Here is a 23,613-nt window from a genome sequence, read left to right as displayed (position 1 = left end):
ATATCCAGTTGGAGTAGCATACTGTCTTTACTGTCATTAACAACCCTGCCAACCTTTGTATAATCTGCAAACTTGGATATTAATCCTGATATACCTTCATCAATATTGTTGATGAATAGACAAAACAATAATGGGCCCAGCACCGAACCTTGGGGAACTCTAATATTAACATTTGTCCACGAAGAGCAGTGTCCATTGATTACCACTCTCTGTCGTCTCCCACTCAACTATCCCTTTATCCATTGTAGCAACTTACCCTTAATGCCATACCTCTCCAATTTGTACAGCAGTCTTCCATGTGCAACAGTATCAAAAGCTTTCCTGAAATTCAAGTATACGATATCAAAATTATTTTTTGCATCAAGTTCCTTTGTGACCACATCGTAGTATCCAATCAAATTGGTCAGACAAGACTTACCCTAAACAAACCCATTTTGTGTCTTAACTATTAGTGCTGTCTTGTCTAGGTGATTCTGTATCACCTCTTTAACCAGTGACTCCATTATTTTCCCCCGAACAGAAGTTAAACCAACAGGTCTATAATTATTTGTGTCACCCTTTGAACCCCTTTGTGAATTGGGGATTTGCACATCTCGAGTCCATGGGGACCTTCCCTGACTCTAAGGATGCTCTCATAATTATGGCTAAGGGTTCGCTTACTTCTCTTGCTGCCTCCTTCATTACAGATTACTGGATAGATTCCATCTGGCACAGGTGCCTTTTTTATGTTTAACTTCAACAATTTCTCCTCCACTTTGCTCGCGGTTATTACAAAATCACTTATCTCCCTGTTAGAGTGTGAGAAACTTCTGGCATTCCTCTCCTTGAATAACTCCTCATGTGTGAATGTAGATGCAAAATACTCATTCAGTTTATCAGCTACCTATCAATAATAGTCAACCCTTCTAAGTTAATTGGTCCAATCTGATATATCCCTTTCCTTCTAATGTTTACAAAAGTAAAGAACTCTTTGCTGTTTTTCTTTGCATCCTTTGCCCAAGATTTCTCGCAATCTGCCTTTGCCTGCTTAACCTCATTTGTGACGTGATTACAGATAAACTTATATATGGCATAGGCTTTTGTGTCACCTTATATTTATATGCATCCCATACATTCATCTCTGCCACGAGCCTCATTAATTCATCTGACATCCATTTAGGCCTGAACCTTGAACAGTATTTCTTAGTTGGAATGAAAAGCCTAGTAGCCTCTATGATTTAGTCCTTGAAGGCTTCCTATTTAGAATTCAACGTTGGTAATATTACCAGTTGATCCCACTGTACAGAAGTGGAAAACTGTCTGAGTCCCCTGTAGTTACCTTTATGAAAACAAAGGCCCTTCCTTTTAGCCTTGATGGTAGTTACATCTTTAAGTAATTCCCATATCAGTACATTGTGATCACTGTCACTTAGTGGTTCCTTTATCTGAAAATTCTTAATGCATGAATTATCTGTCCAATCACTGCTGATAATCAGATCAAGAGTATTACTCCCTCTGGTTGCCTCTCAAATATGCTGCTGTAGAAAACAGTCATCCAATAAATCCAAAAAAGTCTTTGACTGGAACCCACAAGTTCCAGTCAATATTTGGAAAGTTAAAATCCCCCATTATAAGATATTCTGATTTACTGGCCCACTCTGTTTCTCTGCACAATAGATCATTACACTCATCAGATTTATAAGGTCTATAACACACACCTACTCTCAATTTTCCTTTCCCAGTGCTTATGTCACACTAAACAGACTCAACATTGCATTCTCCACCTATATCAATCGGATGCATTTCCTTAGATTTTATATGTTTCTTAACTAACAGCATAACCCCCTCCTCACTTCCTGGCCTGCATATCCTTTCTGTACACATTGTATTCCCCAAATTCCAATTCTGCTCTGCTTATATCTGTGTGACACCATGTCTCTGAATATCCCAACAGTATCTGCCTTTGATGTCTTAACTAGCACTTCACTATCATCAAATTTATTAACTATACTCCTAGCATTGGTGTACATGCAAGTATACATGCACCTGTTTCTACTCTTAGTTACCTTAACACAGCCCATGTATTAATTTATTCCACTATAACTCCCAACAGTCCTGGAAATCTCCATTGCCTTGCTTTCCATGCTGCTGCTGCTCATTCCAATAGAAGCAGTGCAAGAACCATACACTTTTACACAGACTTTAACCTCTTTGTCTGTGTATCTCCCCCCAAGCTAGCAGTTTTCCAACCCACCTAACACTGCCGCGATAGTATCAGCAAATATTCTTGCTCCCTTTCTATTTAAGTGGACCATATCCCTGTAGATGCAGTCTCTCCTGTGAACAAGCACAGACCAGGCTGAAAAAAATTCTACCCCTTGAGCCTTGCACAATCTCTCCAGGGCCGAATTGATCGACAAGGCTGTTGCCATATACTCTCTCCTATCAGGTCTTGGCAGAATTGCAGACACTTTCACATTCAACCCTAACTCGTGACTTTTTTTCAACATTGACCTGTACTTGTTGAGTAAATCTGCAGATCTCTTACTCATGTCATTATTTCCAACTTGCAACAATATCACCTTTTGTGCCCTTAAAAGATGATATCTACTTTACAACGTCATCAACTTTTGCCCCTGGAAGACATACCCTGGTTCTGTTCAGGCTATCCTTCTTGCATAGTATTTATCCTGTCTCCCTGACAATAGAGTCACCAACAATAACTAGTTCCTTTGGGACCAGCACATTCTGCCTTGGAAATTGCCTCTGTGTTGCCTGATGCAAAGGAGTCAGCTCTGCCGTTCAGCTGGGAAGCTGGGAGCTTGATGGACTCTTCATATTAATTTCTTCGAGGGCATTTACCCTACACCTCAAGCTCTCAGAGACCCCCCATAACAATGCTGAGTTGGCACCTACTTTCTTGAAACTCTAGCCATCTAGCACGCACGCACGCACACACACACACACACACACACACACACACACACACACACACACACACACACACACACACACACACACAAAGACATCCTCCTTGGCTAGATCATGTCCCATTTTAGAAAGTTCAGCAAACATTTCACATTTTGCACATTTTTTGGAGACTGTGACGTGTTGAAGAATTGCCCCCTTCATTTCTCCCCTGAGTCACAGCATTCCTGATAGTCTGTGATCTTCGCTTCGCAGATCTAGTCTGGGTCATGATTGCTATTTATTTACAGTTTAATTAACAATGGAATTTAATAAGATTAATAAATATTTTTGATTAATTGATAATACTATACTAATCTAACAGATTCCTAAAACAGTGCTTCGTATTATGTTATCTAGTTTTACATTATACTTTACACTATCAGTTCGAGATATATACGCTGCTCTATTTCTTGGTGCCTCCCTAGCCAGGTGGGCAGGAGCAGCAGTGCGTGGCACATGCTTCTTGATTAAACTGGGGTTCGAGCCCGTGACCACCAAATACGAAGGATGCGGAAAGGTCAGGGAATGACCACCGCATATCCCAGAGCAATATGGCCTTAGTTGCTAATGCTCCTAAAAAAACCCACCAAATAACACTCTTTTTCTTATCAATTACAATATGACAGCTAGTTCAACAATACTGGCACCAATGCCGGGAGTCATAACTTTCAAAAATCCCTAGTTAAATTCAAAATAAGAAGCTAATGAATGCTACTAAACCTATTTAACATCTTTGTAAAACACAATGTAGTATGTTAATTAATGAAGAATACGGTAAAACTATCAAAATACCTATCCCTTTACAGCAGCCAAAAATCCACAGACTGTTCTCTTCCGTGACCAGACAGCCTTACAGACTAGCTGATATCTGCCATAGGCCTCCTTAATTCATCCAACATCCATTTAGGCCTGAACCTTAAACAGTATTTCTTAGTTGGTATGAAAAGCCTAGTAGCCTCCAAGATTAAGTCCCTGAAGACCATCCATTTAGAATTCACCGTTGGTAACATCATCTGTTAATCCCACTGTATAGAATTTAAAAACTGAGACCAGTGTAGTCACCTTTACGAAAACAAAAACCTTCCCTTTACCCTTGATGGTAGATACATCTTTAAGTAAATCCAACATCAGTACACTGTGATCACTGTCACCTAGTGGTTCCTTTATCTGCAAATTCTTAATGCATGAATAATCACTGCTGATAATCGGATCAAGGGTATTACTCCCTCTGGTTGCCCCTGGAACATGTTGCTGTAGAAAACCATTCTCCAATAAATCCACAAAACTCTTGCTAGAATGCGAGTGACCAACCCACAAGTTCCAATCAATATCTGGAAAGTTAAAATCCCCCATTAAAAGACATTCTGATTTACTGGCCTATTCTATTTCTCTGCACAACTGTTCATTGTACTCATCAGAGTCATTAGGCCTATAACATACTCCTACTCTGATTTTCCCTTTCCCAGTGTTTATGTCACACCAAACAGACTCAACATTGCATTGTCCACCCATGTTAACTGGATGTCCTTTATTTTGTGTTTTTTAACTAAACAGCATAATCCCTTCTTCCTTTCCTACCCTGACTATCCTTTCTGTACACATTGTACTCCCTAAATTCCAATTATGCACTGCTTATATCTGTGTGACACCATGTCTCTTATATTCCAACAGTATCTGCCTTTGATGTCTTGATCAGGACTTCAAATTTATTAATTTTATTTACAATACTTCTAGCATTAGTGTACATGCAAATATATATGCACTTGTTCTCACTCTTAAATACCCTAATACAGCCCATATGTATTTACTTGTTCCATGATGACTTCAATGAATAGAAGCAGTGCAAGAATCACTTTTGCCTCTGCCTCTGCCTGTGACTACCATTAATCTTTTAGTCTGTGAATCCCCCCAATCTAGCAATTTTCTGACCTAATGCTGCCTTGATGGTATCAGCAAACATTAGGCCTTCTATTTAATTGTATCCCATCCCTGTTAGCAAGCACAGACCACGCTGAAAAATTTCTAGCCGGTGAGCCTTGCACAATCTCTCCAGGGCTGAATTGGTTGACAGGGCTCTCATCATATACTCCCTGCTATCGTGTCTGGGTAGAACTGGAGACACTCAAATTTAACCTTAACTCGCGACTTTTTTTTTTCAAGCACTGAACTGTACTTTTTAAGTAAATCTGCAGATCTCTTACTCTTAAGGTCATTAGTGCCAACGTGTAGAACAATATCACCTTTTGTGCCCTTAAAAGATGATATCTGCCCTACAATGTCATCAACTTTTGCCCCCTGGAAGATGTACCCTGGTCCTGTTCCACCTATCCTTTCTGCATAATACATTCCCTATCTCCCTGACAATAGAGTCACCAACAATAACTAGTTCCTGTGAGACCAGCGCATTCTGTCTTGGAGATTGTCTGTGTTGTCTGATGCACAGGAGTGAGCTCTGGTGTTGAGTTGAGCAGCTGAGAGCTTGATGGGCCCCCTCATATTAATTTCTTCAAGGGCATTTACCTCACACCTGAAACATGCCCATCACAATGCTGAATTGTGACAAGGATGTATGCCTAATTTCTTCACAGTCTCTGCATCTAGCACACACAAAGGCATCCTCCTTGGTTAGATCATGTCCTGTTCTACACAGGTCTGTAAACATTTTGCATTTTGCGCACTGTTGTAGACTGTGATGCATTGGAGAAGGGCCCCCCTTTGGTTCTCCAGCAAGCCACAGCACTCTGGCTATTATATGAACGCTGCTTTGATGCTCTAGCAAGGGTCATGATTCTGTTAAGTATAATTTAGTTAACAATGAACTTTAATAAGATTAATAAATTTTACTGATTAATTGATAATACTATACTATATTAATCTAACAGATTTTTAATACAGTGCTACGTTTTTCGCTATCTAGTTTTACATTAAACCTTATGCTATTCTGTATCATATAATGGCAGTTGTTGTTGTTATTTGGTTTTTAGGAGCATTAGCAACTAAGGCCATATTGCTCCGGGGATATGCGGTGGTCATTTCCTGACTGTCTGCATCCTCCGTATTTGGTGGTCACGGGCTCGAACCATGGTCTAATCAAGAAACGTGTGCTATGCACTGCCGCTCCTGCCCACCTGGCTATCGAGCTGCCGTAACAATGGTGGCAAGTTATGAACATAAAATCTATGGACACTAAGTATTAACTTTCAAAATCGCTATCTAATTTCAAAAATAAACTATGGAGCTTGGGTAGAACTATAAAGTTACTTACAAAAAATAATTTAGTATAACAATTAAGTCAATCAAATGACTAAATATAAATGAAAACTTAGCATTCGCCAGATCTGAAAAAACTTGGTCAACATGGTAACAAGGATGTATGAGGTAAAAAAAAAAACAGTAGGCTAACACAACCTAACAAGACCTTGACAGCAATGCTTTATTGATATTATTCGGTAGAGATCTCTATTATACTGTTCATATCTTATGTAAACTCTAGAAGGAAGGGGATGAATCAGATTGGTCCACCTGATATCGATGGGTCAACTGTTGATGATCCTGCTCAGGTAGCTAACAAACTAAATGAATATTTTGCATCGACATTCACACATGAGGAGTTATTTAGAGAGGGGAAAGCCAGAGGTGTATTCAATTCTAGCAGTAAGCTAGAGAATCTTGTAATAACTGAGAGTAAAGTGGAGCAGAAATTGTTGAAGATAAACACAAGAAAAGCACCTGGGGTGGATGGGATCTATCCAGTTATATTAAAGGAGGCAGCAAAGGAAGTAAGCAAACCCTTAGCCATAATTATGAGAGCTTCCTTGGACTCAGGGGAGGTTCCCACAAACTGGAGATGTGCAAATGTGACCCCAATTCACAAAGGAGGATCAAAGGCTGACACAAGTAATTATAGACCTGTGAGTTTAACTTCTGTTCCAGGAAAATTAATGGAGGCACTAGTTAAAGAAGCACTGCAGGATCATTTAGACAAGACTTCAGTTATAGCTCGGACACAGCATGGTTTTGTTAAGGGGAAGTCTTGCCTGACCAATTTGATTGGATACTATGATGCAGTCACAAAGGAACTGGATGCAGGGAATAACTTTGATATTATATACTTGGATCTTAGAAAGGCTTTTGATACTGTTGCACATGGAAGACTGCTGCACAAATTGGAGCAGTGTGACATTGGAGGCAAATTGCTGCTGTGGATAAAGGGGTGGCTGAGGGGGAGAAGACAGAGAGTGGTAATCAATAGACACTGCTCGTCGTGGACTAATGTTATTAGTGGAGTCCCTCAGGGCTCAGTGTTGGGTCCATTATTGTTTTCTGTATTCATAAATGATGTTGATGATGGTATATCAAGCTTAATGTCAAAGTTTGCAGACGATACAAAGGTAGGCAGTTTTGTCAAGGACACTGCTGACACTATGCTGCTGCAACAGGATCTGGAAAGGTTGAGCAGATGGGCTGAGAGGTGGCAAACGAAGTTTAACATTGACAAATATAAAGTACTACACATGGGAAACAGCAACCCCAGAGCAACGTATCAACTCTGTAGTACTACACTGACAGTGGTAGAGAATGAAAGGGACCTGGGGGTGGTTGTGCAGGCAGATATGAAGTTCTCTGAGCAGTGCAGACGGGCTGCAAGAGTAGCTCATGGTGTATTGTTAATGATATATAGGAATTTTTCTAGCAGGAATAAGGAGGTGATTATCCCCTTGTATAAGGCAATGGTCAGGACACACCTAGACTACTGTATACAGGTCTGGAGGCCTCATTTCAAGAAGGATGTAGAGCTGCTGGAACAAGTACAGAGAAGGGCAACAAGATTAGTGAATGGAACAAAGGGGTGCTCTTACGAAGAAAGGCTTAAGTTTTGCAAATTACAGTGTCTGGAGACTAGGCACCAGCGAGGTGATCTGATAGAGGTGTATAAAGCATTGAATGGTTTGAGCATGCTCAATGCTGATGGGATTCTTCCTCTCACTCAGAATAATCACCTGAGAGGGCATAAATTCAAATTGAGGAAAGACAGATGTAGGATAGACGTGCGGAAATTTGCCTTTAGCCAGTGGGTGGTTGGTCGGTGGAACAGACTTCCATCCCTTGTTGTGGAAGTTGATAGCCTAAATAAGTTTAAGGCTCAGCTGGACAGGTATCTTGAATGAACAGAGGGGTGAAGTGGAAGTGGTTTTTTTTTTTTTTTTGGCTGATGCTGCATAAGCTTGCTTTCTTGCATCAAATACCTCTGCTAATGCTAATGGAACTGGATGCACAAAATAAGTTTGATATCATATAGTTGGATTTTAGGAAAGCTTTTGATACTGTTACACATGGAAGACTGCTGCACAAATTGGAGCAATATGGCATTAAGGGCAAGTTGCTGCTATGGATAAAGTGAGGGTTGGGTGGAAGAAGACAGAGAGTGGTAATCAATAGACACTGCTCTTTGTGGACTAATTATATTAGTGGAGTTTCTGAGTGTTTGGTGTTGGGAATACATATTGATGAAGGAATATCAGGCTAAATGTCCAAGTTTGCAGTTGATACAAATGTTGGCAGTGTTGTTAATGACAATATGCTTCTGCAACAGGATCTAGAAAAGTTGAGTAATTGGGCTGACAGGTGGCAACCGAAGTTTAACATTGACAAATGCAAAATACTGTATATGGATAGCAATAATCCCAGAGTAACGTACCAATTTCGTGGTACTACACTCAGGGAAGTTGGAAAGGAAAAAGACCTGGGGGTAATTGTGCAGTCAAATATAAAGTTTTCTGAGCAGTGCAGACAGGCTGCAAGAATAGCTCACCAGATCTTGTCAATGATACAGAGGAATTTTGCTAGCAGGGATAAGGAGGTGATTATCCCATTATATAAGGCAATGGTCAGGGTATACCTTGATTACCGCATAGAGGTCTGGAGGCCCCAGACCTCTATGCGGTACTCAAGAGGTCTGGAGGCCTCATTGTAGGAAGGATGTAGAGCTGCTGGAACTAGTACAAAGTAGGGCAATGAGGTTGGTGAGAGGAACAAATGGTTTCTCTTACCAAGAAAGGTTCAAGTTCTGCAAATTGCAGTGTCTGGAGGCTAGGCACCTGCGAGGTGATCTGATTGGGATGTATAAGGCCTTGAATGGTTTGAGCAAGCTCAATGCTCATGGGGTTCTTCCTTTTGCTCAGATTAAACACCTGAGGTGACATAAATTCAAATTGAGGAAAGACAGTTGCAGAAATTTGCCTTTACTTAATGGGTGGTTGATTGCTAATCCATTTTATTTAAGGCTGTAAACTTCCACAATGACAGATGGAACAAGCTTCCATCTGTCAATGTGGAAGTTGAAGCCTAAATAAATTCGAGGCAGATCCAGGGGCTGAAATCTGGTGAGTATGGGCTTGGCACACCCAGGGTCCTGAGCTGGATAATATCATTCTTCTCTTTCTTGGTGATTTCCTTCTAATTTGGCTCTCTCTCTCAGGTTAACTTGGGAATTTTTTTTTGGCTGGTGCAGCATAAGCCTCAGGCTTCCTTGCACAATATAGTTAATAATAATAATAATAATAAGAGGATCCACACACTGCACTAGGGAAAATTTGTCGGCCAAAACTACCAGCTGCTGACTGGTAAAGGGATCGAAGCTATGACAAAAGGAGAGACCTACAAATACCTAGGGATGATGCACGTTCAGCAGTTAGAGCAAAAGAAAATCGAGATGTGCCTCACCGAAAATTATCATCAGAGACTCAGAAGCCTGCTGAAAGAAAAATTGAATGGAGGGAACACAGTTAAAGACACCTATGCAGCTCCAGTACCAACATACTCCTTTGGGGTCATAAATTGAATTAACACCCAGCTAGAGGATATCATACAAAAGACGACAAGGACAATGAGGACCAAGAGCTGCCAACACCACCCAAAGTCAGGAGTGGAGAGACTAACAATAGCTTGGAAAGAGGGAGGAAGGGGCCTGATAGAGCAACAGAAAACAGCAATAGTTAACCTGAAGGATTACTTTGAGTACAAACCAGCACCACTCCACCAGGCCATAAGGGAGATAGATAAGTGGTATACCCCACTCAACCTAGGCGAAAAGTCCCCTCCTGCCCAGACGGCACAAGAAATGAAGCTAGAAAGATGGGCAAAAAAAGACACTCCACGGCAGACACTACAATGACCTCTATCAAGATCACATCGATAACACTGCTTCAAATGCATAGCTCACAAACGGGACGCTCTTCCCTGAGACTGAAGGATTCATGCTGGCCTTCCAAGACCAGGTAGTCAACATCAGAAACTATAGAAAATACATCACAAAGGATCCCGGAATGTCAGATGACACATGTTGACGATACCGCCTGGCCTCAGAAATGATCCAACACATCACCGCGGGGTGCAAGGTGATCAACCAGACTGAGTACACTCATAGACATGGCCAGGTAGCCAGGATAATACATCAGAAGCTAGCAAGGAAATACCAGTTGACTAAAGAAAGTGTATCATACTACAAATACGAACTCCAGGCAGTACTAACATACTCCTAGAAGCTCCAACCCACAAGCTGTACTGGGACCATACCATAATAACAGATAAGACCATCCCACACACCGGACGTAACCCTTGTGGGCAAGATGGAAAAGGCTATCTACCTGATTGACATAGTGGTGCCCAACACTAGCAATGTCCAGAAAACCCATGAGGAAAAAATTAGGAAGTATATGAACCTGAGACATGAGGTCAAGATGTGGCATATGCAAAAAGTAATGACCATTCCGATCATCGTGTCAACCACCGGTATGGTGCCAAAGACCCTATACATAGTAGCATAGCAGCAATAGGTCCCCAAAGAACACCTACAAGGAACTCCAGAAAGTCGCAATCCTGAACACCTTGTAGGATAGTCAGAGAGTTCTCGACCAACAGTAACACCAGATATTACAACCACCCTGTGTAATAATAAACTTTTGGAGTGAATTGGCGGGTGAAATGGGAAGGTTTTTTTTTTGGATGATTCCGTATAAGCTTGCTTTCTTGAATCATATGCCTCTACTAATGTAAGCTAATGTCCTTACTCTTAATTAGCCTAACACAGTCCATACATTTATTTGTTCCATGATGACCCACAGCAGAGCCCGAAGTCCGAGACACTTTGCTTTCCAGGCTGCCTCATGTACCAATAGTCATCATCATCATCAGCCATTTTCAACCCACTGAGTGATGAAGGCCTCACCAGCAACTTTCCAGTTCCTTCTGTTTTGTGCAATGGCCATCCATTTACTACCCATAAATTCGTGAATTTCATCTGTTCATCTCCGTTGTTGTTTTCCAGGTTTTCTTCTAACTCCTCTTGGGTACTATTCTGTTATTTTCTTAGCCCATCTGTCATCATGTCTTTGAGCTATATGTCCTGCCCAAGACTACTTTAGATCTTTAGTTTTGATAAGAATGTCCTTTACTTGGGTTTGCTGCCTAATCCATGTGTTTCTCTTCTTATCTAAGTCTAATTCCCAATATAATTTGTTCCATTCTTTGCAGTGTAGTTCTCAGCTTCTCTTCCATTCTTTTGGTGAGTGCCCACATTTCATTTCCATAAGTCATGGTGGGGAGTATACATTGGTTCACTATTTTACGTTTCAGACAAATTGGGATATTGCTCCTCAGTACGTGACTATATTTCCTGAATGCTATCCATCCAAAATTTATTCTTCTCTGGGAAGCACTTCAGCTATTTTCGTGACCATTGCTTTGCTGCTCTAGTCAGTCTGCTGATGAGACTAGTGGGAGTCAGAAGTGTTCAAAGCCGCTAAGTGGATTTCCTTATTTATTGATTTGAAATTATTGTTTTTCTAAAACTTTTGATTTAAATTTAGTAGTATAGCATTATTTTCTGATTGATCTGGTGTATTTATTCTTTACTCCGCCTTGTAATTGCATAAAAGTATCGGTAAGGGTATCAAATCCATGTGTTAAAAGTTGCAGCTCTGCTGAACGAAAAGTTTTTTAGCCATATTTAGCCGCTTTATTGACTAATTGTTGTATCAAGTTATTTTCTATAATTAGCTTATAGACTTAGTCAGGATCCTTAGTTTATTCTGAATTGAGACAGCGAGATTTGGAAGTTAATTAAAACTTAAGTGTCCGTAGATTTACCATTCGTAACTTGCCGCCATTGTTATACGACTCAACGCTATATCCTGAACTAGATAGCGTAAGCTTAGTATAGTATAGTATATAATATAATATTGTCAATTAATCAGTAAAATCTATTAATTTTGTTAAACTTCGTTGTCAATTAAATTGTACTTTTAAATAATTACATATAATGACTTAGATTACAAATGTAACATAATTAATTAATACATAACTTGATATGGAAGTTATATAAACGGAACTCGTAGATAATACTCGATACTGAAAAATATATATAGCATTATAACTGTATTGGGATACAAGTTTAGGGTTATAATTTTGTACTGAAATTGAAATTAAATCGAAATCATGACTCACACCAGAGCAGCAAAGCAAAAGGCTCAAGCTAATGGGAGTGCTGTGGCTCAGGGGAGAACTGAGGGGGGGCAGTTGCCCTCTGAATCACAGCCCTTTAAAATGCACTGCTTGCATGATGTTTGTGGAGCAATCGGGTACGCGACATGATATTGCCATGGGGGATGTCTTTGTGTGTGCGCGATGCAAGGAGTGTAACGAAATCAGGTGACAACTCAGCGTTGTTATGGGCCTATATGAGAGCTTGAAGGACAGGGTGGATGCCCTCGAAGGATCTAAATTGAGGGGCCCATTAATCTCTCAGCTGCCCACATCAATGCCAGAGCTTGCACTTGGTCATCACGCAACACAGCAGCAACCCCCAAGGCAGAATGCGCTGGTCCCACAGGAACTAGTAGTTGTTGGTGACACTATTGTCAGGGAAACGGGGAACATGCTTTGTAAAAAGGATAGGTGGAACAGGACCAGGGTATGTCTGCCAGGGGCAAAGGTTGACGACATTGTAGAGTGGATATCATAATACCATGTATTATGCTATCAAGTTCTATGTTATATCTTATGCTATTGAGTCAAGAAATACGTTATGCTATGTTATGACTGCAGTGTTAAATTAGTTATAACCTTACTAAAAAGTAAAATTCCTTAGCTAAACACAAAAAATATATGCCAAACAAGTGATTAGATCCTTTCAGCTACTTATTTATCACAATTAGAACCCTACTATTCCACTCCAATATTCATTATGTGCAGTGTTCTGGTGCGAATATCATAATATGGTTACAATAGCTGTAAGAATAGTAAGTTGTAACTTTCAAAATCATTAGCTAAATTTAAAAATAAGTTAGCAATGGGCATTGCACTCCTTTGACTAATGTTATTAGTGGAGTTTCCGAGCATTCAAGTGCTGGGAAACTCCACTAATAACAATAGGAAACTTGCTATTGTTGTTTTCTGTATTTATTAATGAAATTGTTGAAATCATTTCAGGCTTGATGTCTAAGTTTGCAGATGATAAAAAGGTTGGCAGAGTGGTTAATGACAGTATTGAAGGTAAGCTGCTATAACAAGGTTTAGAAAAAATAAGATGGACTGAGAAATAGCAGTTGGAGTTTAACATGACAAATGCAAGGTATTTGATATGGGTAGCAGTAATCCCAGAATAACATACCAGCTGTGTGGTACCACATTCAGGGTGGTGGAGAATGAAGAAAACTTGGGGTAACTGTGCAGCCTGTCACCACTGCTGCTAAGCAGTAGTGACAGGCTGCCAGGAAAGCTCATTCGTTTTGTCAATTTATATACAGAAATTTTGCCAACAGGGATAAGAAGTGATTATATCCCATTGTATAAGGCAATGGTCAGGCCACATCTTGAGCACTGCATAAATTTACTGCCCCAGGCCTGGCCTCATTTAGGAAGGATGTGGAATGGGTACAGAGAAGAGGAAGATTAGTGAGAGGAGAAAAGAGTGCTCTTAGCTTCAATTCTGAAAATTGCAGCATCTGGAGACTAGGTACCTGTGAGATTTGACTGAGATGTTTAAGGCTTTGAATGGTTTGATTAAGCTGAATGCTCATTTTATCTTTCATACTTATGGGAAATGTTGGGTTTTTATTGGTTGATGCTCTATAACTTGCTTTCTTGAATCATTTGTTAATACTATTATTAATACCAACATCAACACCCCAGCGGCTCACACCTGGTGAGTATGGGCTTGGCACACCCAGGATCCTGAGCTGGATATCATCATTCTTCTCTTTTTTGGTGTGATTCCCTTCTACTTCTGACTCTTGTTCTCTCTCTCATGGTAATTCAGAAATTTTTTTTTTTTTGGCTGGTGCAGCATAAGCCTCAGGCTTCCTTGCACCATATGGCTAATAATAATAATAATCATGAGAAGGATTTCCAGAGATGTTTCAAACAGTTGAAGAAATGCTGGGATTGATGTATAAACTCTAGCATGAGCTACTTGGATGGGGAATGGATGCAACCATGTAATTAACATAAGTCTAAATTAATTTTATTGTGCCATTTCAGAAAATTTTGGCCTGCATGTGATATATAATCATTTATCACCACAGTCATGAGATAGGGATAATACCCTGGTACAAACAAACTAGAGAGGGTACATGAGGATATGATAAAAATAATAAAATCAAATCTAACAAAAAATGTTATGATTGAGTACAAAAGATCTGCTAAAAATTAAATACTCACAGAGATATGGCTGAGGTCCCATCCTAACATGAGTGTTAGGATGGGACCACAGAAGAACAGAAGCCTGTGTGAGGTGAGAGTTCATGGCTCCAAATAATTTTGGGCTCTTATCATTGAAGACACCATGAATGCAGCAAAATAACCAAGTTAAGAAATCAAATGAAACCAAAATTTTCCCAATGGTATATCATTAATAGTCTTTACTTCATGCAGAACCAAATACCTAATCTGAGAGAGTCAGTTGTTCAACAGTTCCTCAAAAGAAAGTATTGGGAGACTAGAGGTGCATTGATTGCTTCTTTGTATCCAGAGGTATTGTAATCTGACTTCTTTCTGTTGGGCTGGTCTCAAGAATAAATTTCTAATACCAGATCTACAGATTCTGAAGAACTTAGAGAAAAACTTAACAGTGTTTCTAATAATGTATCTCAAATGCATGTTATGAGCACCAGTGCAAAGCATATATGTTTACTTAAGCAAATGTGTTAATATTTCAGAAGCACAAATGGGAATGCAAATGTGAGCAAATAAAAATAGCGATAAATGTTACAGAATTCATATTTTGTTTGATTAAAGTTTAGTTGGTTAAGAAAGAAAACAGCTACATGTACATCAAAATAGGAAGTAAGTGATTTCACACGCTATGTAGTCAAAGGATGTGAGTCATACTATTATTAATCTTCCTAAATATTTTTCATGTTTCAAACTTAAGCTGCTGTATTTAAACACAATACATTTAGGCATTATGAAAATGGCCATGAAAACACAATTCATTATGGAAATGGCCATTTTATTTCTTTTAAAAAATATTCCAATTCAAATTTAATTTTTCTGTAAAGTAGACTTATATAGTTAGCAAAGTTTAGTTATCCAAATTGCTTATCTATGTTTGTATTCCTAAATTTGGGCAAATTACATAATTAAATTACAAAAGAGACTTACAACATCACTTCCTCCTCCAAATCTTCCTTCATTCTAAAAATAGAAAATAATGAACTGTAATACAATACTTTGCTTAAATAATATAAAGAAAGTGGACACAAACAGCTGTTACAAATTACTCACCTGTTTGATATATCTTACTGGTGACTGAAAAGAAAAAAAAAAAAAATAGGGTAATATTATTTAATATCAGATTTTTGGAAAATTCTCCTACAGAATTGTCAGTTTTATTTTTCTTAAAAATTTCAGTAAACTAGGAATTATATATATATATTGCCAACCAGCAAATATTTGACTATCCAAGTAAGTGGTTGATGTTTAGTATTATGATAGCTGTTGTTTAGTTTTAGTGCTCATGACAGTTGTAGTTTATTTATCAGCATTTTAAGTCATATTGCACCAGTTTACAGACTGATATACATATTTTTGTTGTGGGGGTTTTCTGGCACAAAGGCTGCTTGGGTCATATTGTGCCTCTCAGGGTAATTGGAACTACAGATGATGACTGCAAAGGAAGCAGTCATACGATGAATTATTTTTAGGAAAGAAAACAGTTCGGAGAGATTTTTGCCATTACCTATGATTTGGGAGAGTGATAAAGGTTCTTGTAGAGCTGATTGCACAGCATTGAGCATTCTTGAACAAGGTACATTCTGTAAGTATACACTTTTTAGCGAGTAATGTCAAACAGTACATACACTCTGGAGGATCATTTCCTGTTAGCAGAAAGATATGAGTGAAGTGAGTATGACCTACATGAGTTCTTGCTAGAATTACTCTTTTATATTTTTATGGAATCTAGAAGTCCAAAATTGTGGTTCAGGTTTGAATTGAAAAAGCTTGTTCGTTTGATTTTTCCATACAAATATCCATTGTTCTATGCATCTTCTTTGTATGCAACATCTATAGCCAGTAAATGGGACTAGAACATTTTTTAAGGTTGTACTGAAAGGATATACAACCTTAACAAGACTGCAGTAATAGTTCAGACACAGCATGGGTTTGTTAAGGGGGAGATCTTGTCTGACCAATTTAATTGGATACTACAATGTGGTCACAAAGGAACTGGATGCAAAAAATAATTTTGATATCATATGCTGGGATTTCAGGAAAGTTTTTGATACTGTTGCACATGGAAGATACTGTACAAATTGGAGTGGTATGACATTAAGGGCAAAATGCTACAATGAATAAAAGGATGATTGAGTGGGAGATGGCAGAGAGTGGTAATAAATGGACACTGCTCTACGTGGACTAATTTTATTAGTGGAGTCCCACAAGCTTTGGTGCTGGGCCTATTGTTGTTTTTTGTATTTATCAATGTTATCGATGAAAGTACACCAGGCTGAATGTCCAAGTTTGCAGATGACATAAAGGTTGGCAGGGTTGTTAATGACAGTAAAGACAATATGCTACTGCAAAGTGATCTAGAAAAGTTAGGCAGATGGACTGAGAAGTGGCAACTGAAGTTTAACATTGACAAATGCAAAGTACTGCATATGGGTAGCAGTAACTCAAGAGAAATGTACCAACTGTACACTCAGGGAAGTGGGAATGAAAAAGACCTGGCGTTAATTGTGCAGTCAGGAATGAAAAAGACCTGGGGGTAATTGTGCAGTCAGGAATAAAAAAGACCTGGCGGTAATTGTGCAGTAAGATATGAAGTTTTCTGAGCAATGCAGATGGGCTGCCAGAGTACGCCGTGGAGTCTTGTCAATGATATATAGGAATTTTGCTAGCAGAGATAAAGAGGTGATTATCCCCTTGTAAAAGGCAATGGTCAGGGTATGTCTGCCAGGGGCAAAGGTTGATGACGTTGTAGAGCGCATATCATCTTTTAAGGGCACAAAAGGTGATATAGTTGTACACGTTGGCACTAATGATATTAAGAGTAGGAGACCGGCGGAATTACTTAGCAAGTACAGGTCACTGTTGAAAAAAAGCCGTGAATTAGGGTTGAATTTGAAAGTGTCTGCAATTCTGCCCAGACACGATAGGAGGGAGTATATGATGAGAGCCTTGTCGATCAATTCGGCCCTGGAGGGATTGTGCAAGGCTCAAGGGGTAGAATTTTTTTCAGCCTGGACTGTACTTGTTAACAGGAGAGATTGCTTCTACAGGGATGGGATACACTTAAATAGAAAGGGTGCAAGAATTTTTGCTGATGCTGTCGAGGCAGTGTTAGGTGGGTCGGAAAACTGCTAGTTGGGGGGGGGGATACAAGGACTAATAGATTAACAGTAGCCACTGGCAGAGGTGGAAGTGATTCTTGCACTGCTTCTATTGAAATGAGCAGAAGCCTGAAAAACAAGATGCAGGATATTTCAGAGACTGCTGGGAGTCATTGCGGTACAAGTAAACACATGGGTTGTGTTAGGGTAGCTAAGAATAGAAACAGGTGCATGTATACCTGCATGTACACCAATGCTAGGAGTTTGGTAAATAAATTTGATGAATTTGAGGTATTGCTCAAAACATCAAAGGCAGATATTGGGAGTCATTGCGGTACAAGTAAACACATGGGTTGTGTTAGGGTAGCTAAGAATAGAAACAGGTGCATGTATACCTGCGTGTACACCAATGCTAGGAGTTTGGTAAATAAATTTGATGAATTTGAGGTATTGCTCAAAACATCAAAGGCAGATATTGGGAGTCATTGCGGTACAAGTAAACACATGGGTTGTGTTAGGGTAGCTAAGAATAGAAACAGGTGCATGTATACCTGCGTGTACACCAATGCTAGGAGTTTGGTAAATAAATTTGATGAATTTGAGGTATTGCTCAAAACATCAAAGGCAGATATTGTTGGGATATCAGAGACGTGGTGTCACACAGATATAAGTAATGCGGAACTGGAATTTGGGGAATACAATGTGTATAGAAAGGATAGACAGGACAGGAGGGGAGGAGGGGTTATGCTATTAATTAAGAAACACATAAAGTCCAAGGAAGTGAAGCCAGTTGACATCGATGGACAGGGCAGTGTAGAGTCAGTTTGGTGTGACATAAGCATAGAGAAATCAAAATTGAGAGTAGGAGTGTGCTATAGGCCTAATGACTCTAATGAGTATAATAAGATATTGTACAAGGAAATAGAGTGGGCCAGTAAATCAGAGAGTCTTATAATGGGGGATTTTAATTTCCCAGATATTGACTGGAATTTGTGGGTTGGTCACTCGCACACTAGCAAGGCTTTTGTGGATTTATTGGATGATTGTTTTCTACATCAGCATGTTCGTGAGGCAACAAGAGGGAGCAATACTCTTGATCTGATTATCAGTAGTGATTCTTCATGCATTAAGAATCTGCAGGTAAATGAACCACTAGGTGGCAGTGATCACAGTGTGTTGAAGTGGGATTTACTCAAGGAGGTAACTACCATCAGAGGTAAAGGGAAGGGTTTTTGTTTTCGTAAAGACGACTATGATGGTCTGAGACAGTATTTAAATTCTATACAGTGGGACCAACTGATGATGTTACCAACAGCAAACTTAAAATGGGAGGCATTCAAGGAACTAATCTTGGAGGCTACCAGGCTTTACATACCAACTAAGAAATATTGTTCAAGGTTTAGGCCTAAATGGTTGTCAGATGAACTAATGAGACATGTGGCAGAGAAGAAAAATGCATGGGATACATACAAATTAATGGGTGACATGGAAGCCTATGATAGATATAAGTTGGTCTGTAACCAAGTCACAAAGGAGATTAGGCAGGCAAAGGCAGACTACGAAAAATCCTTGGCAAAGGATGCAAAGAAAAACAGAAAAGAGTTCTTTACATATTTAAACTCAAGAAGGAAAGGGATGAATCAGATTGGTCCACTGGATATTGATGGTTCAACAGTTGAGGATCATGCTCAGTTGGCTAACAATTTAAACGAGTATTTTGCATCTACATTCACGCATGAGGAGTTATTCAGGAAGGAGAATGATGTAGGTAAAGTAAACATTGGCAGTGAGCTGGATGATTTTGTAATAACTGAGAGGAAAGTGGAGGAGAGATTGTTGAGGATAAACATAAAAAAAGGCACCTGGGGTGGATGGGATCTATCCAGTTATATTAAAGGAGGCAGCAAAGGAAGTAAGCAAGCCCCTAGCCATAATTATGAGAGCTTCTTTGGACTCAGGGGAGGTACCCATAGACTGGAGATGTGCAAATGTAACCCCAATTCACAAAGGAGGATCAAAGGCTGACACAAGTAATTATAGACCTGTTAGTTTAACTTCTGTTCCAGGTAAATTAATGGAGGCACTGGTTAAAGAAGCACTGCAGGATCATCTAGACAAGAATTCAGTTATAGCTCAGACGCAGCATGGTTTTGTTAAGGGCAGGTCTTGCCTGACCAATTTGATTGGATACTATGATGTAGTCACAAAAGAACTGGATGCAGGGAATAACTTTGATATTATATATTTGGATCTTAGAAAGGCTTTTGATACTGTTGCACATGGAAGACTGCTGCACAAATTGGAGCAGTGTGGCATTGGAGGCAAATTGCTGCTATGGATAAGGGGATGGTTGAGTGGCAGAAGACAGAGAGTGGTAATCAATGGACACTGCTCAACGTGGACTAATGTTATTAGTGGAGTTCCTCAGGGTTCAGTGTTGGGTCCGTTGTTGTTTTCGGTGTTTATGAATGATATTGATGATGGGATATCAAGTTTAATGTCCAAGTTTGCAGATGATACAAAGGTTGGCAGGGTTGTTAAGGACACTACTGACGCTATGCTGCTGCAACAGGATCTGGAAAGGTTGAACAGATGGGCTGAGAGGTGGCAAATGAAGTTTAACATTGACAAATGTAAAGTACTACATATGGGAAACAGTAACCCCAGAGCAACGTATCAACTCTGCGGTACTACACTGACAGTGGTGGAGAATGAAAAGGACCTGGGGATAATTGTGCAGGCAGATATGAAGTTCTCTGAGCAGTGCAGACGAGCTGCAAGAGTAGCTCATGGTGTCTTGTCAATGATAAAGAGGAATTTTTCTAGCAGGGATAAGGAGGTGATTATTCCCTTGTATAAGGCAATGGTTAGGCCACGTCTTGAGTACTGTATACAGGTCTGGAGGCCTCATTTCAGGAAGGATGTGGAGCTGCTGGAATGGGTACAGAGAAGGGCAACAAGATTAGTGAATGGAACAAAGGGTTGCTCTTACGAAGAAAGGCTTAAGTTTTGCAAATTACAGAGTCTGGAGACTAGGCACCGGAGAGGTGATCTGATAGAGGTGTATAAGGCTTTGAATGGTTTGAGCATGCTCAATGCCAATGGGATTCTTCATCTTGCTCAGAATAATCAGCTCAGAGGGCATAAATTCAAATTGAGGAAGGACGGATGTCGGATAGATGTGTGGAAATTTGCCTTTGGCCAGCGGGTGGTTGGTTGGTGGAACCGACTTCCATCACTTGTTGTTGAAGTTGATAGCCTAAACAAATTTAAAGCTCAACTGGACAGGTATTTCGAACGAATGGAGGGGTGAAATGGGAGTGGTCTGTGTTTTTTTTTTTTTTTTTTGGCTGATGCTGAATAAGCTTGCTTTCTTGCATCATATGCCTCTACTAATGCTAATGCTAAAATGTCAGGCCACACCTTGAGTACTGCATACAGGTCTGGAGACCTCATTTTAGGAAGGATGTAGAGTTGCTAGAACTAGTATAGAGGACAACAAGATTGGTAAGAGGAACAAAGGGGTGGTCTTACAAAGAAAGGCTTAAGTTCTGCAAACTGCACCATTTGGAGACTAGCCACCTGTGAGGAAAGATAGTTGTAGAATAGATGTACAGAAGTTGGCCATTAGCCAGCAGGCAGATAGCTGAAATAAATTTAAGGCTGAACTAGACAAACATTTAGAGTGACCGGATGGATGAATTGGAAAGGGGTTTTTTTTGGCTGATGCTGTATAACTTGCTTTCTTGCATCATATGCCTCAACTAATGCTAATGTTTTTCAGCATGATCAGTGCAATCATTTCCCAGAATCCCAGTGTGACCCAGGATCCAGCAGAAAACAACTATTTGCTGATTCTCATTGAGATGTATCAGCTAATGTCTTATATGTTTTAATAAAAAATTTTTAGGTGAGTAGTAATCTTTCAAAGCTAGAATAGCACTCTGTAAATAAGTACATACAAGAGCTGTTCAATGAAGCATGATCATAATTTTTCTTGCACAAAGTACTGCTTGCTATTTCTAGCTGAGCTGCAGAATTTAAGACCAAAACCTCATAGTTACTGCATCACATAGTAACTGTGCAGCTAACATGCGTGCATGGTGTGCCTATGTAACAATGGGCGTGATATGCAAGGAACAGTATGCTGCTCTCAAATTCTGTTTGAGACTTGAGAAAACATCAGCTGATTCATATAAAATGTTAAAAGAGGCTTACTGCGAATTTACACTTCCACAAAGGGTGCAAGAATATTTTCTGATGCTATCGAGGCAGTGTTAGGTGGGTCAGAAAACTGCTAGCTTGGGGGGAAATACAAGGACTAATAGATTAACAGTAGCCACTGGTAGAGGTGAAAGTGATTCTTGCACTGCTTCTATTGGAATGAGCAGCAGCCTGGAAAACAAGATGCAGGATATTTCAGAGACTGCTGGGAGTCATTGCGGAACAAGTAAACACATGGGTTGTGTTAAGGTAGATAAGAACAGAAACATGTGCAGGTATACTTGTGTGTACACCAATGCTAGGAGTTTGGTAAATAAATTTGATGAATTTGAGGTATTGCTCAAAACATCAAAGGCAGATATTGTTGGGATATCAGAGACGTGGTGTCACACAGATATAAGGAATGCAGAACTGGAATTTGGGGAGTACAATGTGTGCAGAAGGATAGACAAGATAGGAAGGGAGGAGAGGTTATGCTATTAGTTAAGAAACACATAAAATCCAAGGAAGTGAAGCCAGTGGACATCGCTGGACAGTGCAGTGTTGAGTCAGTTTGGTGTGACATAAGCATTGGGAGATCAAAATTGAGAGTAGGAGTGTGCTATAGGCCTAATGACTCTGATGAGTATAATAAGAAACTGTACAGGGAAATAGAGTCGGCCAGTAAATCAGAGTCTTATAATGGGGGGATTTTAATTTCCCAGATATTGACTGGAATTTGTGGGTTGGTCATTCACACACTAGCAAGGTGTTTGTGGATTTATTGGATGATTATTTTTTTTATCAGCATATTCGGGAGGCAACTAGAGGGAGTAATACTCTTGATCTGATTATCAGTAGGCATTAAGAATCTGCAAATAAAGGAACCACTAGGTGGCAGTGATCACAGTGTGCTGAAGTGGGATTTACTCAAAGAGGTAACTACCATCAGGTGTAAAGGGAAGGGTTTTTGCTTTTGTAAAGGTGACTACAATGGTCTGAGACAGTGTTTAAATTCTATACAATAGAACCAACTGATGATGTTACCAACAGCAAACTCAAAATGGGAAGCATTCAAAGAACTTATCTTGGAAGCTACTAGGCTTTACATACCAACTAAGAAATATTGTTCAAGGTTTAGGCGTAAATGGATGTCAGATGAACTAATGAGACATATGGCAGAGAAGAAAAATGCATGGGATACATATAAATTAACATGTGACACAGAAGCCTATGATAGATATAAGCTGGTCTGTAACCAAGTCACAAAGGAGATTAGGCAGGCAAAGGCAGAGTATGAGAAATCCTTGGCAAAGGATGCAAAGAAAAACAGAAAAGAGTTCTTTACCTATGTAAACTCTAGAAGAAAAAGGATGAATCAGATTGGTCCACTGGATATTGATGGTTCAACAGTTGAGGATTCTGCTCAGGTGGCTAACAAACTAAACGAATATTTTGCATCTACGTTAACACATGAGGAGTTATTCAGGAAGGGGAATGCCAGAGGTGAAGTAAACTCTGGCAGTGAGCTAGATGATTTTGTAATAACTGAGAGGAAAGTGGAGGAGAAATTGTTGAGGATAAACATAAAAAAGGCACCTGGTGTAGATGTGATCTATCCAGTTATATT

At 39.6% G+C, this 23,613-nt stretch overlaps 1 protein-coding gene across 1 annotated transcript in view; it reads right to left on the bottom strand.

Annotated features, from left to right (window-relative positions):
* The window catches only part of LOC150081680 (uncharacterized), an 833,960-nt gene that overhangs the window by 337,285 nt on the left and 473,062 nt on the right, over positions 1-23,613 (bottom strand). Inside the window, exons 16-17 of the mRNA XM_090380284.1 lie at positions 15,733-15,756; positions 15,610-15,642 (exon numbers count right to left, since the gene is read on the bottom strand). Of these exons, the coding sequence (XP_090236410.1) occupies positions 15,610-15,642; positions 15,733-15,756 (57 nt within the window). The remainder of the gene's footprint in view (positions 1-15,609; positions 15,643-15,732; positions 15,757-23,613) is intronic.

Source organism: Mastigoproctus giganteus, chromosome 8 (genome assembly GCF_048544385.1).
Source record: "Mastigoproctus giganteus isolate SK-2022 chromosome 8, ASM4854438v1, whole genome shotgun sequence".
In the NCBI taxonomy this organism is placed as follows: domain Eukaryota; kingdom Metazoa; phylum Arthropoda; class Arachnida; order Uropygi; family Thelyphonidae; genus Mastigoproctus; species Mastigoproctus giganteus.
The sequence above is the reverse complement of the archived record's forward strand: the minus strand, read 5'-3'. Positions and strand labels throughout refer to the sequence as shown.